General features: G+C 42.5%; 1 protein-coding gene across 5 annotated transcripts in view; it reads left to right on the top strand.

Annotated features, from left to right (window-relative positions):
• The window catches only part of SMC5 (structural maintenance of chromosomes 5), a 73,011-nt gene that overhangs the window by 37,589 nt on the left and 21,169 nt on the right, over positions 1 to 14,253 (top strand). For 4 of the 5 annotated variants that reach the window (XM_080972386.1, XM_080972384.1, XM_080972387.1 and 1 more), the window contains 6 exons: positions 1,730 to 1,825; positions 2,500 to 2,604; positions 3,418 to 3,537; positions 5,162 to 5,341; positions 5,422 to 5,517; positions 7,297 to 8,182. In XM_080972386.1, the coding sequence (XP_080828512.1) occupies positions 1,730 to 1,825; positions 2,500 to 2,604; positions 3,418 to 3,537; positions 5,162 to 5,341; positions 5,422 to 5,517; positions 7,297 to 7,428 (729 nt within the window). In that variant the 3' untranslated portion in view covers positions 7,429 to 8,182. Of the gene's footprint in view, positions 1 to 1,729; positions 1,826 to 2,499; positions 2,605 to 3,417; positions 3,538 to 5,161; positions 5,342 to 5,421; positions 5,518 to 7,296; positions 8,183 to 14,253 lie in introns of those variants that run through there. The other variant, XM_080972385.1, reaches the window with a different exon arrangement.

Below are 14,253 nucleotides of genomic sequence, written 5' to 3'. Positions count from 1 at the left end.
CACGTTCACCACATATGGTAGAACGTGCCTCCTTCTCCTTACATTTCCAACAAACATTTGAAGCAGTTCTATACATCTTTGCTAATTTTACAGGTGTTAAATACCACTGATCCATCATTTTCATGTAATTCTCCTTCCAACGCACAGCACACTGTAAATTTTAAATCCTCCCTGACACTTCAAAATTTTGATCCAATAGAGAACTTTATCTAGGTTTGTAACACTGAATGTTTAACTTGGTGAGCAAATTAAGACATGGCAAGGCATAAAGAGGTAACCCTGGGCAAAGCAGAGCCTTGGGTGCCTTGGCTTGTAGAAACCTTTCCCCCTCCCCACTCCCTGCATGCTGTCAGGTAACATAGCATATTTAATTGCATGAAATATTGCCATAATAGATTTCTAATACAGTTTAGTATATAGTATTGCATGATTATAAATTCATTAATAATTATAAATACTGATTGCCTATTTAATGAATCACGTTCATTATTATTAATCAGTGTATATACATTAACTATTGTACAGTGGAACCTCAGTTTTTGAACGTAATCTGTTCCAGAAGACCATTCGACTTCCGAAACGTTCAAAAACCAAAAAATGAAAGCAGAAGCCTCAATACAATAGGGAAACTCAAAACTGAAGACGCGTAGCACATTTGGCTTCCGAAAACCGAAGCAGTTACTTCCGGGTTTTCAGCATTTGGAAGCCGAAATGTACAATGATGGAGGCATTTAGGTTTGATTGTACCAGAATAAATATTTTACAATCTCAGAAAATTTTGGATCATCATTATATCTATAAATATTAGTTACAGTTAAAATAAAGAGCATAGTATCAATCATTGATGTAATTCCCAACAAGGCTTCCTTTATTATAATGATTTATTTTATTTATTAAACAGAATTTATGTACTGCTTAATTTCCAAAAAGTTTATGCGAAACAATATAGACTGCACTAGTTACTAGTTCCCAGGCCCAATTCAAAGTGCTGGATTTAACCTATAAAGCCTTAACAGTTCAGCAGTGCAATACCTCAAGGAACGGCTCTCCCCATATCAACCTACCAGGACCCTGAGATCACCCTCTGTGGCCTTTGTTTGTGTGCCTCCTCCACAATAGGTCCAGAGGGTGGCAACATGAGAACGGAGCCTTTTCTGCAGTGGCTCCCCATTTGTGGAATGCTCTCCCCAGGGAGGTTCAGCTGCCACCTTTATCATACAACTTTCGGCGCCAGGCGGAAACATTCCTCTTTAACCAGGCCTTTGGCTGGTTAACATCAAATACCCTTTTAAAATGTGTTGTGGAGGGGAGGGGTTATTGGGTTGTTGCAGACCTTAGAACACTCCAGGCAGCCTTTGGAAGGCACAGCCCATAGAATGCTTGCTGCTACTCCTGCTACCGGTGTGGCTGCATAAGGAGCTTACAGATGAGCTGAGAATTAAGGGCGTGTATAAGAAATGGAAGAAAGGGGAAATCACAAGTAGCCAACAGTTGTAGGGGGAAGGTCAGGCTGGCTAAAGCGCAGAATGAGTTCAGGCTTGTAAGAGAGGTCAAAAAGAATAATAAAAGGTTTCTTTGGCTATGTCCAAAGCAAGAGGAAGAACAAGCAAGTGGTAGGTCCTTTGCGTGGAGAAGACAGAGAATACATATGAAGGAACAATTTCTATTCAAATCCTAATCGAGGTTTTTGCAGGGTTGTTGGCATTGATACCAAGGTCCTTTCTTTTAGGCATTCCTTGCTCTTCCAAACACACTGGATGAAATTGACGCTTTGCTGAATGAGGAGAAATCAAGAGCTTCCTGTTTCACAGGCCTCAGCGCTTCAGTATGTATCCCCAGTATTTAACTCCCACACTGTACTACGTTGCTTAGTAATAACAACAATAATAAGCTAAGCAGCAGGAACAATGTGTTGTCAAATGCCATATTCTGAATCTATTAGAATTCTAAATAGCCTTTTTTCTCAGAGACCACTGTGTTCTGGGCTGCTTCTGATTTTTTAAAAAGAGGAAAGAAAAAAACAGCGATTGCAGGGGGAGGGCGGAGAGAATTAGCTTTGGCTCAAAGTACAGTTGATGATAATGATAAGACTGGTTTGGTTAATGCCCCTTGGTCTCTGGTGATGTACTGTGGGGAGCTGAGGAAAGGCGGAATCATTCACCTCTCCACCCTCATGCTCCCTTTGCACCTAAAAGGCAGGCCCTGCACCCTCCCATTTGTATATTTGATGGAGGCCAATCCAGTTTTAAATAAACAGCTGTGCTGCTATTGAATATTTGAGGTTCTCCCAGTTAGAAGTGCAGTGTGGCCTCATATTCTTTTCACTTGAGCTAGAAATGTATTTTGTATTGTGAATGTGTAACCAGGTTCCGTGTCTGTTTTCTATTTCAACAAGCAATGGGCTTTGTAGTTTTCTTTCTTTGGATTTGGATTGTAAAACGTCTGTATTGTCCACTTGGAAAATGTCACCTCTTAAAGAGAGTCATGTCTTCCTGCCAGGTTGTTGAGGAATGTAACAAAAGGACAGAAGAAATAGCAGAGATGACAGTGGAGCTGGAGGAGAAGAAAAAAGAATTGGATGACTATAGGCAGAATATTTCACAGGTATTATGTGTATTGGTTATTATTGCCATTATCCATAAGGCATTATAATATAGGGGAATGTATAAATAGCTGTTGGCCTTCTAATAAATCATCATAATAAGTACAGTCTACAAATCCATCCTTGCAAGAGGTATATGAATGGCAGTGGTACACGGAGGCAAGGAACTCACAAGCCGAGTACACACAGCCGCCGGCAGGTTCAGCCAGCTGGAGCACAGGACTAAGGACTTGTGGAACGCCCACACCCACACCCCCCACTGCCATAGCATGGCAGCACAGTCCTAGCACCCATCCATGGTAACATGGATAGCACATGGCATCCAGTCGCCACTGAGTAGCTTCCATGTGCAGTGGGGTGGCTTCATGCACATCAGCAGGTCTGTGTGGCCAATGGGAGTGAGGTTGGGAGGAGCATACTTTGTGTTTGACCTGCACAGGGGCTTTCAGCAACCAAGACAACTTGATCAGAATATCCATTCATGCACACCCTGCACATGCTGGCATTCAGTGCACAGGTCTGGTGTCAACACAGCACAGCCTCTGCCTGGCGCTCTTGTTTTCCACAGGGGGAGGACAACTGGCAGTGTAGCCTCCCCTCTTCATTTCCTCCACCCCCACCCCCAGTCCCTGGATCACAACTGGCGCAGCACATTGGTGCACATGCACCTTCTAACCCATATGTCAGATGGTGTTTAGGGACACCATTAATAAATAGCATATTTAAAACTTTAACCTCCTGATTGCTGCAGTACAAAGATGTGTATCTGCTGTAAAATTGCTCCTCTTAACATGAGTGTTTTTTTTTCTTTTTAGGCTAAGGAAAAGTGGCTAAACCCTTTGAAACAGCTAGTTGAGCAAATTAATGAAAAGTTCAGCGGCTTTTTTAGTTCCATGCAGTGTGCCGGGGAAGTGGACCTACATACAGAAAACGAGGTATGATTATCAGTGTTACATTTTGTCTAAGACTGAGAGGAAATCTCTCCATCTGGATATCTGAATCTTCACACCTATATTAAAGAATAAGGAAGTTGTTTTCTCATATTGTCACTTTTGAAACAGTTCTTAGAAGGTAGTAGCAGGCTTTCTTGGAAAGTATAAACTGTTTTGTTTCGAGACTGGCATTAACAATAATGTTTTATACCAAACCCTGCCAAGCAGTTCTATAAGTTTTATTTAAGTGTTTTCAGTTTGAAGCATCTAAACACTCCAAATGCATAAAAAGTAGTTCCCAGTGCTCTGCACGAGGAGCTGAGACCTTGAGTGGGTTTGTTTAGATGAAAGGGGCAGAACAGGCTCACTTTGGAGTCGCCCCAGAGAACACATTTGGCAATGCTTGGTTTGGAATGAGCATATGTAGGAGACCTTGTGTAGGATACAACTGAGAAGGAGAAAGCAGACCATCAACTCAGACCAGAAAACAGCAGGGGCAGTTTGACCGCAGTAGTCTTCCTTTCTCGCTTGCACTCCTATGGGGGTAAGTGAAGTGCTGTGTTTTGGGAGTCCCCTGTGGGGAGGTAAAGCCTGCCTTCTGGCCCGAGTCTCACTAATGGAAATCCCTGCAACCACATAGAAATGCATTACACATGCACACAAACCGTGTGTGTGTGTGTTAGCCCTGCACCCACCACCTTCCGTGTATCGTAATTGGCAAGTATTTTGCTAGTCACAATTTAGCAGTTGGGGAGCAGAAGGGAAGTGCCTGTTTGCTATTACAAAATGTTAGTGCTGGTTTGTGCTGCTGTGTGAGCACAGCCTTTGGCTTCCAAATGGTCTGGAAAAGATGTTGTGCAAGTGCCCCTTCCTGCCTGTTGAGTGGAAAAGCAGTCCCTTCCATAACAGGAGTATTGTCTTAAGGCTCAGTTTGACACTGCTGCAAGTGTGCTTGTGTTTTTTCATGCTAGTACTGGAGCATAGTTGGGATTGGGTTGTCAGATAAAGCTGAAACAAGACTCCGGTCCATGATTTAGTTAGTTTGGGGGGGGGGGAGTTGGTATTAATTGTGATTTGGTATGCTGTCTGAATGACAAACCATAGTTACATCTACCATATTTCTCTGCCTCCTGGAGACAGGAATAAATGTATGGCACTGAGTGCCAAGAAGATGGGAAATGAAAGCAAATAAGCTTTGATTTGATGTGATAGCAGCATTTTCTCTCTTTGATTTATTGTTCATGACTATGTGCCAACTTAGGGACATGGGTGGCACTGTAGGTTAAACCACAGAGCCTAGGACTTGCCGATCAGAAGGTCGGCGGTTCGAATCCCCGCAACAGGATGAGCTCCCGTTGCTCGGTCCCTGCTCCCGCCAACCTAGCAGTTCGAAAGCACGTCAAAGTGCAAGTAGATAAATAGGTACCGCTCTGGCGGGAAGGTGACCGGTGTTTCCATGCGCTGCTCTGGTTCGCCAGAAGCGGCTTAGTCATGCTGGCCACATGACCTGGAAGTGAGATGAGCGCCACAACCCCAGAGTCGGTCACGGCTGGACCTAATGGTCAGGGGTCCCTTTACCTTATGTGCCAACTTGCAGATCTCTTACACTGCTATCCTGTTATGACAGGAGGAATATGACAAATACGGGATTCGGATTAGAGTCAAGTTTCGCAGTAGCACCCAACTTCACGAACTGACTCCACACCATCAGAGTGGAGGGGAGAGAAGTGTTTCGACGATGCTGTACCTGATGGCTTTGCAGGAACTCAACAGATGCCCCTTCAGAGTGGTGGATGAAATAAATCAGGTACATATGCCAGCACATGAAAGGGTATACTGTATTCATTAGCAGGAGAGAAAATGTTAACATGTTTATTTCTTTTGCAGGGAATGGACCCAGTTAATGAAAGGAGAGTCTTTGATGTGGTGGTTGAAACGGCTTGCAAAGCGAGCACTTCTCAGTACTTCCTTATTACACCAAAGGTGCGTACTTATGTGGGTGCTATGTGTGACAGAGTAGTGATACTCTGAGTAGACCCATGAAAATCAGTTGCCTTAAAGTACGTCTGAGTATGACTTAGTTGGCTATCACTCTACGTTATTTACAATTCTTTATTCAAACAACAACAACAACAATTTATTATTTATACCCCACCCATCTGGCTGGGTTTCCCCAGCCACTCTGGGCGGCTTCCAACTGAATATTAAAAATAGAATCAAACACTAAAAACTTCCTAAACAGGGCTGCCTTCAGATGTCTTCTAAAAGTCAGGTAGTTGTTTATTTCCTTGACATCTGATGGGAGGGCGTTCCACAGAGCAGGCACCACCACCGAGAAGGCCCTCTGCCTGGTTCCCTGTAACCTCACTTCTTGCAGTGAGGGAACCGCCAGGCCCTCAAAGTTGGACCTCTGTGTCTGGGCTGAACGATGTGGGTATAACCTTCAGGTATACTGGGCCAAGGCCGTTTAGGGCTTTAAAGGTCAGCACCAACACTTTGAATTGTGCTCGGAAACATACTGGGAACCAATGTAGGTGTTTCAGGACCAGTGTTATATGGTCTCGGCTGCCACTCCCAGTCACTAGTCTAGCTGCCGCATTCTGGATTAATTGCAGTTTCTGGGTCACCTTCAAAGTAGCCTCACATAGAGCACATTGCAGTAGTTCAAGCGGGAGATAACTAGAGCATGCACCACTCTGGTAAGACAGTCTGCGGGCAGGGAGGGTCTCAGCCTGTGTACCAGATGGAGCTGGTAGACAGCTGCCCTGGACACAGAATTGACCTGCACCTCCATGGACAGCTGGGAGTCCAAAATGACTCCCAGGCTGCGCACCTGGTCATTCAGGGGCACAGTTACCCCATTCAGGACCAGGGAGGAGTCCACACCAGCCCGCCCCCTGTCCCCCCAAAACAGTACTTCTGTCTTATCAGGGTTCAACCTCAATCTGTTAGCCGCCATCCATCCTCCAATCGCCTCCAGACACTCACACAGGACCTTCAATAACTTCCCTGATTCTGATTTGAAAAAGAGGTAGAGCTGGGTATCATCCGCATACTGATGAACACCCAGCCCAAACCCCCTGATGATGCATAATATTGATGGGAACATTTTCTAGAACATCTAAAACCTGTTTTAAATCAGTCTATTCATTGACATCCCAAGTGCAATCCAGTGCATAGGTATGGTTTTATAAAATCCTTTATGCTTGGGGATTTTCATACTGGAAGCAGCATCATAACCCTTTGATTGCTTCTGTTCTTTGAGACTTGTAGGCAGCTCTGATTTAATTCCATCTCTTTATAATATCAAATAAAGGAGGTTGAAGCAGGCCCTCCAATTTTGGCCCTGGCCCCATGGAATTTCCTCCTGAGGGGGATCCTAACCCTACAAATATTAAGGGGGAAAGTTAGTATTTTCATTTAGGCAAGCATTTAATTATGCTGGACTAGGATCCAGAGATTCTCTTCCTTTGGCAGAGGGAGTTTGCCTATGGAAGGACTTCTTTTGATAAAAAGGAAACCTTTGGCTCCAACCCATTGTGATTATTATGTTTTAAGGTCTGAAACGTTAAAATGCAGTGTTAATATATAACTACCAAAATGCATATGTGCCAAAAAGGAGAAAGTAAAATAGCATTTTGTTCCTGAGAAACGGACTATGGCTGATGTGGAAAGTACTGGTGTATATTGACTAAGAAACAAATGTGATTGGCAATGGACAGACTCTTTGTAATGGAGCCTTCTTTCTTGATTTGTTGACAGCTCCTGCAGAACCTCACTTATGCACAGAGGATGTCGGTGCTGTTGGTCTACAATGGATCTTCTATGCTAGAATCGAACAAATTCAGCCTGAAGTGCTTCCATAGGAGACGGCTGCGATTTCTGTGTTCATAAAGGTCTTCCAGGTGCCTTTTGAAACTTGATCAAAAGTAGTTGGAAAAGTCCAAATAACTTTTATTTATTTTTATTTTATTTATTTACTTAAATGCACAACTCTCTTGAAGAGACTTACATGAGTATAGTGTATACGTCCTTCTACCTTACAGGTCATTGTCCTCTGCAAGCACTTTTAATACTGGCCACCTTTCAGCCTGCTTTGGGAGTGAATTTGTGAGGGAAACACCCATGTAGTCTTTCACAGCTTTGTAGCTTTGCTGTATTTAAATTCTTTTTATATGTCTTTTAAATGTTCAGACATAGCTTTGGCAGTTTTTGGTGAACTGGTAAAGATTTCACCAAATTTGTTCAGCAGGAAAATATAACTGTTTTCACTGCCCATGGTTTTGAGCTAAAAGAGACTATGCAAGCTTTTTAAAGATGTGATGTATGGAATTAATGCAAAATGCTCAACTATAAAAGTACTTCACAATTGCTGCTAAGGTACTATCTTAATTTAATTGTGCTGTGGGAGAGGATGAGAGGTTTCAGACACTTGCCAAGAATATAAAATATCCAGTGTGGTTTTTTTCTTTGTCTAATCATAAACTATTTGTTTAATTGGTGGTTCTCATTTTGTACAATGAACTATACTTAAAAGATGGGATGTGCTTAAATTTTAACCCTGTAAACCTTTTTATGTAAAAAAAAAAATCTTCTGGAAAAAAGCTACCAAACTATTTTTTGTATAATAAATTTATATTGGAAATGATTCATTACATCTTTGCTACTTGAATCATTGTGCATGACTAAACTAGGAAACTTAACTCAATATTTATATTCTTTAAATATGAGAAAAATGCAAATAAAACTACCATGATACTCATGTTCAAAATGGGATGAGAAACATTTTCAGTTGTTTGTTATTATCTTGGTCAGCAGATTTCCTCAGACATTAATTTTGTCTTTGTGAAAATGAGATGTAAAGTTTGTCCAAGACAAACAAAACTGGAAAGGGTGGAATAAGTTTGTCATTCCCAGTCTGTGATCCTTGGAAGGCTGTCTCTGGGATCATAGGATATATTAGAGCTCCCTTTCTGACACAAGATGAAAATCTGGTGCCCACTCTGGGCTGCCGCAAGAATATCTGATGGCCTGGCCCTGCCAGTGTTAGTCAGGCTGAAGGGGGTGTTCTGAGAATGTCAGGGGTGGGCTTTGGAAATAGCTTGGATCCAAAGTCCTCCTCCCCTGGCATCACCACTTAATGCCCCCCCCCCCCGAATAGATTTAGTTCAGTTCGGGTTATTATTTCTAGTAGGCGGGAAGGTACTTGAAACAACAAAACAAACGTCAATGGAGAGCCTGGCCAGGCTCTGGAAAAGGCAGCTGAATCACCTTCCGTTCTCCCCACCCTTACGTGAGGGGGTCAGCCAAATTGGATACAGTCATACTTCTCACTTTTTTGGGTACTATTGTTTTTAATCCCACTACACAAACAAGAATGACAACAACCCATATTTTGCTGGATCTCTCAGTGGCCTTTGATACCATCGACCATAACATCATTCTGGACCGTTTTGAGGGGCTGGGAGCTGGGGACACTGTTATATAGTGGTTCTGCTCCTTCTGCCTCCAGAAAGTGGTGTTCAGACCCCTGGGCTCTCACTTGTGGGGTGCCTCAGGGTTTTGTTCTCTCCCCCATGCTTTTCAACATCTACATGCAGCCGCTGGGAGAGATCATCAGGGGGTTTGGGCTGGGTGTCTTCAGAAGACATCTGAAGGCAGCCCTGTTTAGGGAAGTTTTTAATGTTTGCTGTTTTATCCTATTTTTAATATCCTGCTGGAGGCTGCCCAGAGTGACTGAGGAGGCCCGGCCAGATGGGTGGTGTACAAGTAAATAATAATAATAATAATAATAATAATAATAATAAATTTTTAAATTATTATTTATACCCCCTCTACTTAAAAACAGAGATGCTGGAACCACAGGGATGCCCAATGTTTCGTTTACATAGAGACTGCCAGTGTGCCTTACTTTGCTAACTATGTTTTTCTGCAGCTCGGCAAATGTATAAAACTTACAAAACTAAAAAGATTAATGTGTTGATAGGAAAGAGGGAGGTTGTTCTTTTCCCCCTCCTGATGCTGCAGGTATAGCTCTTCAAAGTACTTTGATTTCCATGGCAAAAACCAAACAGTGACCTTTGAGTAGGGGAGGCCATGCTTTTCTCCACTGTCCTGATTTTGAGAATTCTTCTGTCAACATTGGTACAATGGGCAACATTAGCTGTTGCTTTCATCACTTCCCTTAACTTGGAAGCCTCAAAAACACTTGTTAGTAGTATGTATACAGTATGAGTCGTTGCAAAGCACAGTGGGTACCTTTGCAACAGAGCTTTGCAACAGTGTTCTTTGCAACTACAGAGCTCGTCTTTGGGGAAAAGCTACTGCTGAGACCAAAATCCTAACCAAATGGTATGCCTTACAGAAAAAACAAGCTCCAGATCATCACATGCACCACCAGAGGCCACTATAATACACAGTAATGAACTGCTGTGTGGCTGTTTCACCATGCGGGTGATGAGAAGTGCTTGAGAAGGGGGAATACATCTTCCACTTTATATTTGAGTGGGATGTTTGTGTCCCTTCTCAAAATAGTTTTGAGCCACACTGTTACCCCACAGTCCAGAAGTCCCTTGGTAAGCTGTGTAGCATGCAGAATAGTAATATGGATGAAGGGTGCCTGCATGAAACAGCCAGGAAAAAAGAAGAAACAGGCATTGGAGATGGAGAGAGAGTAAGTTCAGCCCGGACTCTGAGGTCCAGCGCCGAGGGCCTTCTGGCAGTTCCTTCACTGCGAGAAGCGAAGTTACTGGGAACCAGGCAGAGGGCCTTCTCGGTGGTGGCGCCCGCCCTGTGGAATGCCCTCCTATCAGATGTCAAGGAAATAAACAACTATCTGACTTTTAGAAGACATTTGAAATAAACAACTCTCTGACTTTTAGAAGGCAGCCCTGTTGAGGGAAGTTTTTAATGTTTGTTGTTATTGTTGTTTTATTATTGTTATTGGTGTTCTGTTGAGAGCTGCCCAGAGTGCCTGGGGAAATCCAGCCAAATGGGCGGGGTATAAATAATGTGTTGTTTTTGTTAGTATTGTTGTTGTTACTGTTGTTATTGTTATTACTGCTGCCACCGCAGAATTGCATATAAGGGGTCAGCTGGCTGTCTTCAATTTTTGATCCTAGTGCAGAGACTGAGTTAACTTTCTGTTTAGAATAAATAACATTCTCCCACACCCCCATTACAAACATTTTGTGGCTGGTGCCCACTGGTCAAAAAAGGCTGGCAACCCATGTGCTTAAGAGCCCCAGCCAAAATGGTCAATGGTCAGGAAGGATGGGGACAAAGGCTTTTGTATTTGGGGAGCAGAGTTTATTGGGAGGAATGTGCTTGGGACTTGGTGTTTTGCAGTCACACTATTTCCCCCCCAACAAACCTTTACTCTTGGAGTGCAAAACAAAAGAAGCTCAGACTTGTCACATCTGCTGTCACATCTGCTTTCCACGTTTGGAAAGAGTTTGTTTTACAGTGGTACCTTGGTTTTTGAACAGCTTAGTTCTTCAACTACTTGGAACCCAAACACTTCAAACCCAGAAATGAGTGTTCCGGTTTTGGAACTTTTTTTGGAAGCCGAACATGCTCCAGTTTGACTGCACACTTCCATTCTGAGCGTGCGCCGTGGCCCCAGTAGTGGCTGCCGCACTTCCTTCCCTTCCCTTTCCTCTGCTGGGAAGCGCCTCTTTCCTCAGTGCAAAGTGGAGTTGGGCGGCTCCTCGGAATGTAAGTGACTCCGAAGTAGGGAGACTTGGAAGTTGGTGACTTTTCCCCAGCGCGCAGAGAGACGGTGTTTGGGGGGGGAGCGTGTGGTGGGGGAACTATGCTGGGCAGGTTGACCTTCCCACCCCCTCACCTTCCCTCCCCCATCCCAAGCCCGACCCCAAGCAAGATCCAGGCGAGCCAGCGCAGGCGCTGCATTCACAAGCTTGCACTGCACGCAGGCTCCAGGCCACCCGGCTGAGCGGCTGGGGGCACAGCCTGGGGCTGCCGCTTTGTAATGTTGCCCAAAGAGGAGACAGAAGCCCAGGTGAATGGGGAGTGTGAGCAGATGCTGGAAAACATGCAGGGGAGAAAAAGAGAGAGGGGGGCTGGCTTGGGCAGGGGAAGAGAACTTTTTTTTTTTTTTTAAACAATTTATTGGGTTTTACAATAGAAATAAACATAATAAACAATATAACATTTGTCTTAACATAATTTCACATTTTCTTTGGACTTCCTCACATCTCCCGCTCCCACTTTCCTCGTTATAACATTTTGTCAGCAATTTATCATCTTATTTACATTCTTATATCCCTTCTATGTTTCATAATCTTATAGTTCTCAAAAGGAGTTAAATTTTCACAATCTTACTTATTTTCTTAAAAACCTCTAAATTTAGTGGTGCTCAGTTATTTTGGTCTAGCATCTTATTTAGCATTCACTCAAATTACAATGTTTTTGTAAATAATTCTTAAATTTCTTCCAGTCCTCCTCAATCCTCTCTTCTCCCAGGTCACGAATTCTGCCGGTCATTTCAGCCAGTTCCATGTAGTCTATCAGTTGCATCTGCCATTCTTCCAGTGTGGGTAGATCTTGAGTTTTCCAGTGTTTTGCGAGAAGTATCCTTGCTGCTGTTGTTGCATACATAAAAAATGTCTGGTCCTTCTTTACCACCCCTTGGCCGACAATACCCAAAAGGAAAGCCTCTGGTTTCTTAGTGAAGGTATATTTAAATACCTTTTTCAATTCATTATAAATCATTTCCCAGAACGCCTTCACTTTAGGGCAAGTCCACCAGAGGTGGAAGAACGTTCCCTCACACTCTTTACATTTCCAACACTTATTATCAGACAGGTGGTAAATTTTTGCAAGTTTGACTGGGGTCATATACCATCTATAAATCATTTTCATTACATTTTCTTTCAAAGCGTTACATGCAGTAAATTTCAATCCATTACTCCACAACCTTTCCCAGTCCTCAAACATGATATTATACCCAATGTCCTGTGCCCACCTTATCATAGCCGATTTAACCGTTTCATCTTGTGTATTCCATTTTAACAGCAAGTTATACATCCTTGAAAGTACCTTAATCTTTGGTTCTAACAATTCTGTTTCTAGTTTCGATTTCTCCACCTGGAACCCTAGTTTCTTATCATTTTTAAAAACTTCTTTAATCTGAGCGTAATGTAACCAGTCTCGCACTTTGTCTTTCATTTTCTCCAAACTCTGCAATTTCCAATTATCTCCATCCTTTTCTAGTATTTCCCAATATTTTGGCCATTTAGCCTCCATATTGGGTCTTTTTCGGGCCTTAGCTTCCAAAGGTGAAAGCCACCTTGGTGTTTTATTTTCCAGCAAGTCTTTATATTTTGTCCAGACATTAAACAGTGATTTTCTGACAATATGGTTCTTAAAGGCCTTATTTGCTTTAACCTTGTCATACCATAAATATGCATGCCATCCAAAAGCATTGTTGAACCCTTCCAGATCTAACACATCAGTGTCTTCAAGAAGTAGCCAGTCTTTTAGCCAGCAGAACGCTGCGGCTTCATAATACAACTTTAGGTCTGGCAGGGCAAAGCCCCCTCTTTGTTTTGCGTCAGTTAGTATCTTAAACTTAATTCTGGGCTTTTTGCCCTGCCAGACAAACTTAGAAATATCTCTCTGCCACTTCTGAAAGCACTCCTTTTTGTCCAAAACCTGAAGTGTTTGAAATAAAAACAACATCCTTGGCAATACATTCATCTTGATAGCAGCAATTCGGCCTAACAAAGAAAGTTTCAATTTTGACCAACTATCTAAGTCTCTCTTAATTTCTGTCCAGCATTTTTCATAGTTGTCCTTAAATAGACTTAGATTTTTTGCTGTTATGTTTACCCCTAGGTATTTTACTTTTTTAACCACATTAAGTTCCGTCTCATTCTGAAACCGTTCTGACTCTGTATCATTCAAATTTTTCCCCAAGACCTTAGTTTTCTGTTTATTTAATTTAAATCCAGCCACCCGACCAAAGTCATTAATCAATTGTAATACTCTTTTCGTACTAGGCTCTGGCTTCTGCAGGGTCAAAACCAGGTCATCTGCAAAAGCTTTTAATTTGTATTGTTTCTGTCCGACCTGAATTCCTTCCACCAACCGATCCCCTCTAATCATGTTCAATAGCACTTCCAGAACCGAAATGAATAACAAAGGGGAGATAGGGCAACCTTGTCGTGTCCCTTTTTCAATTTTGAACTCTTCTGTAACCACATTATTAACTATCAATTTAGCTTTCTGTTCTGAATATATCGCCTCAATCCCATTCTCAAAACCCCGTCCCACTCCCATCTCTTTTAAATTTCCCATCATAAATTTCCAGGAGATATTGTCAAAGGCCTTCTCCGCATCTATAAAAATTAGAACTGCTTTTGTATTTATATCTGTTTGCAAAAGTTCCAAAATGTCAATAATGTTCCTTGTATTAGCAAACAGATGTCTACCTGGGAGAAAGCCGGCCTGGTCCTTATGAATTACTTCATTTAAAACTTTTTTAAATCTACTTGCCAAAATGTCTGCAAATATTTTGTAATCCACATTTAGAAGGGAGATGGGACGGTAGTTCTTAAGTTGTGTCTTTTCAGCTTCCGACTTTGGTATTAATGTGATAAACGCTTCCTTCCACGACTCCGGTGCCCTCTTCCCCTCCATAATTTCATTGCTGACCTCCATCAAAGGTTGTATCAAATAGTCTTTTAATGTCTTATA

Source organism: Podarcis pityusensis (genome assembly GCF_964106645.2).
Source record: "Podarcis pityusensis genome assembly, chromosome: 11".
NCBI lineage: Eukaryota > Metazoa > Chordata > Lepidosauria > Squamata > Lacertidae > Podarcis > Podarcis pityusensis.
The sequence above is the reverse complement of the archived record's forward strand: the minus strand, read 5'-3'. Positions and strand labels throughout refer to the sequence as shown.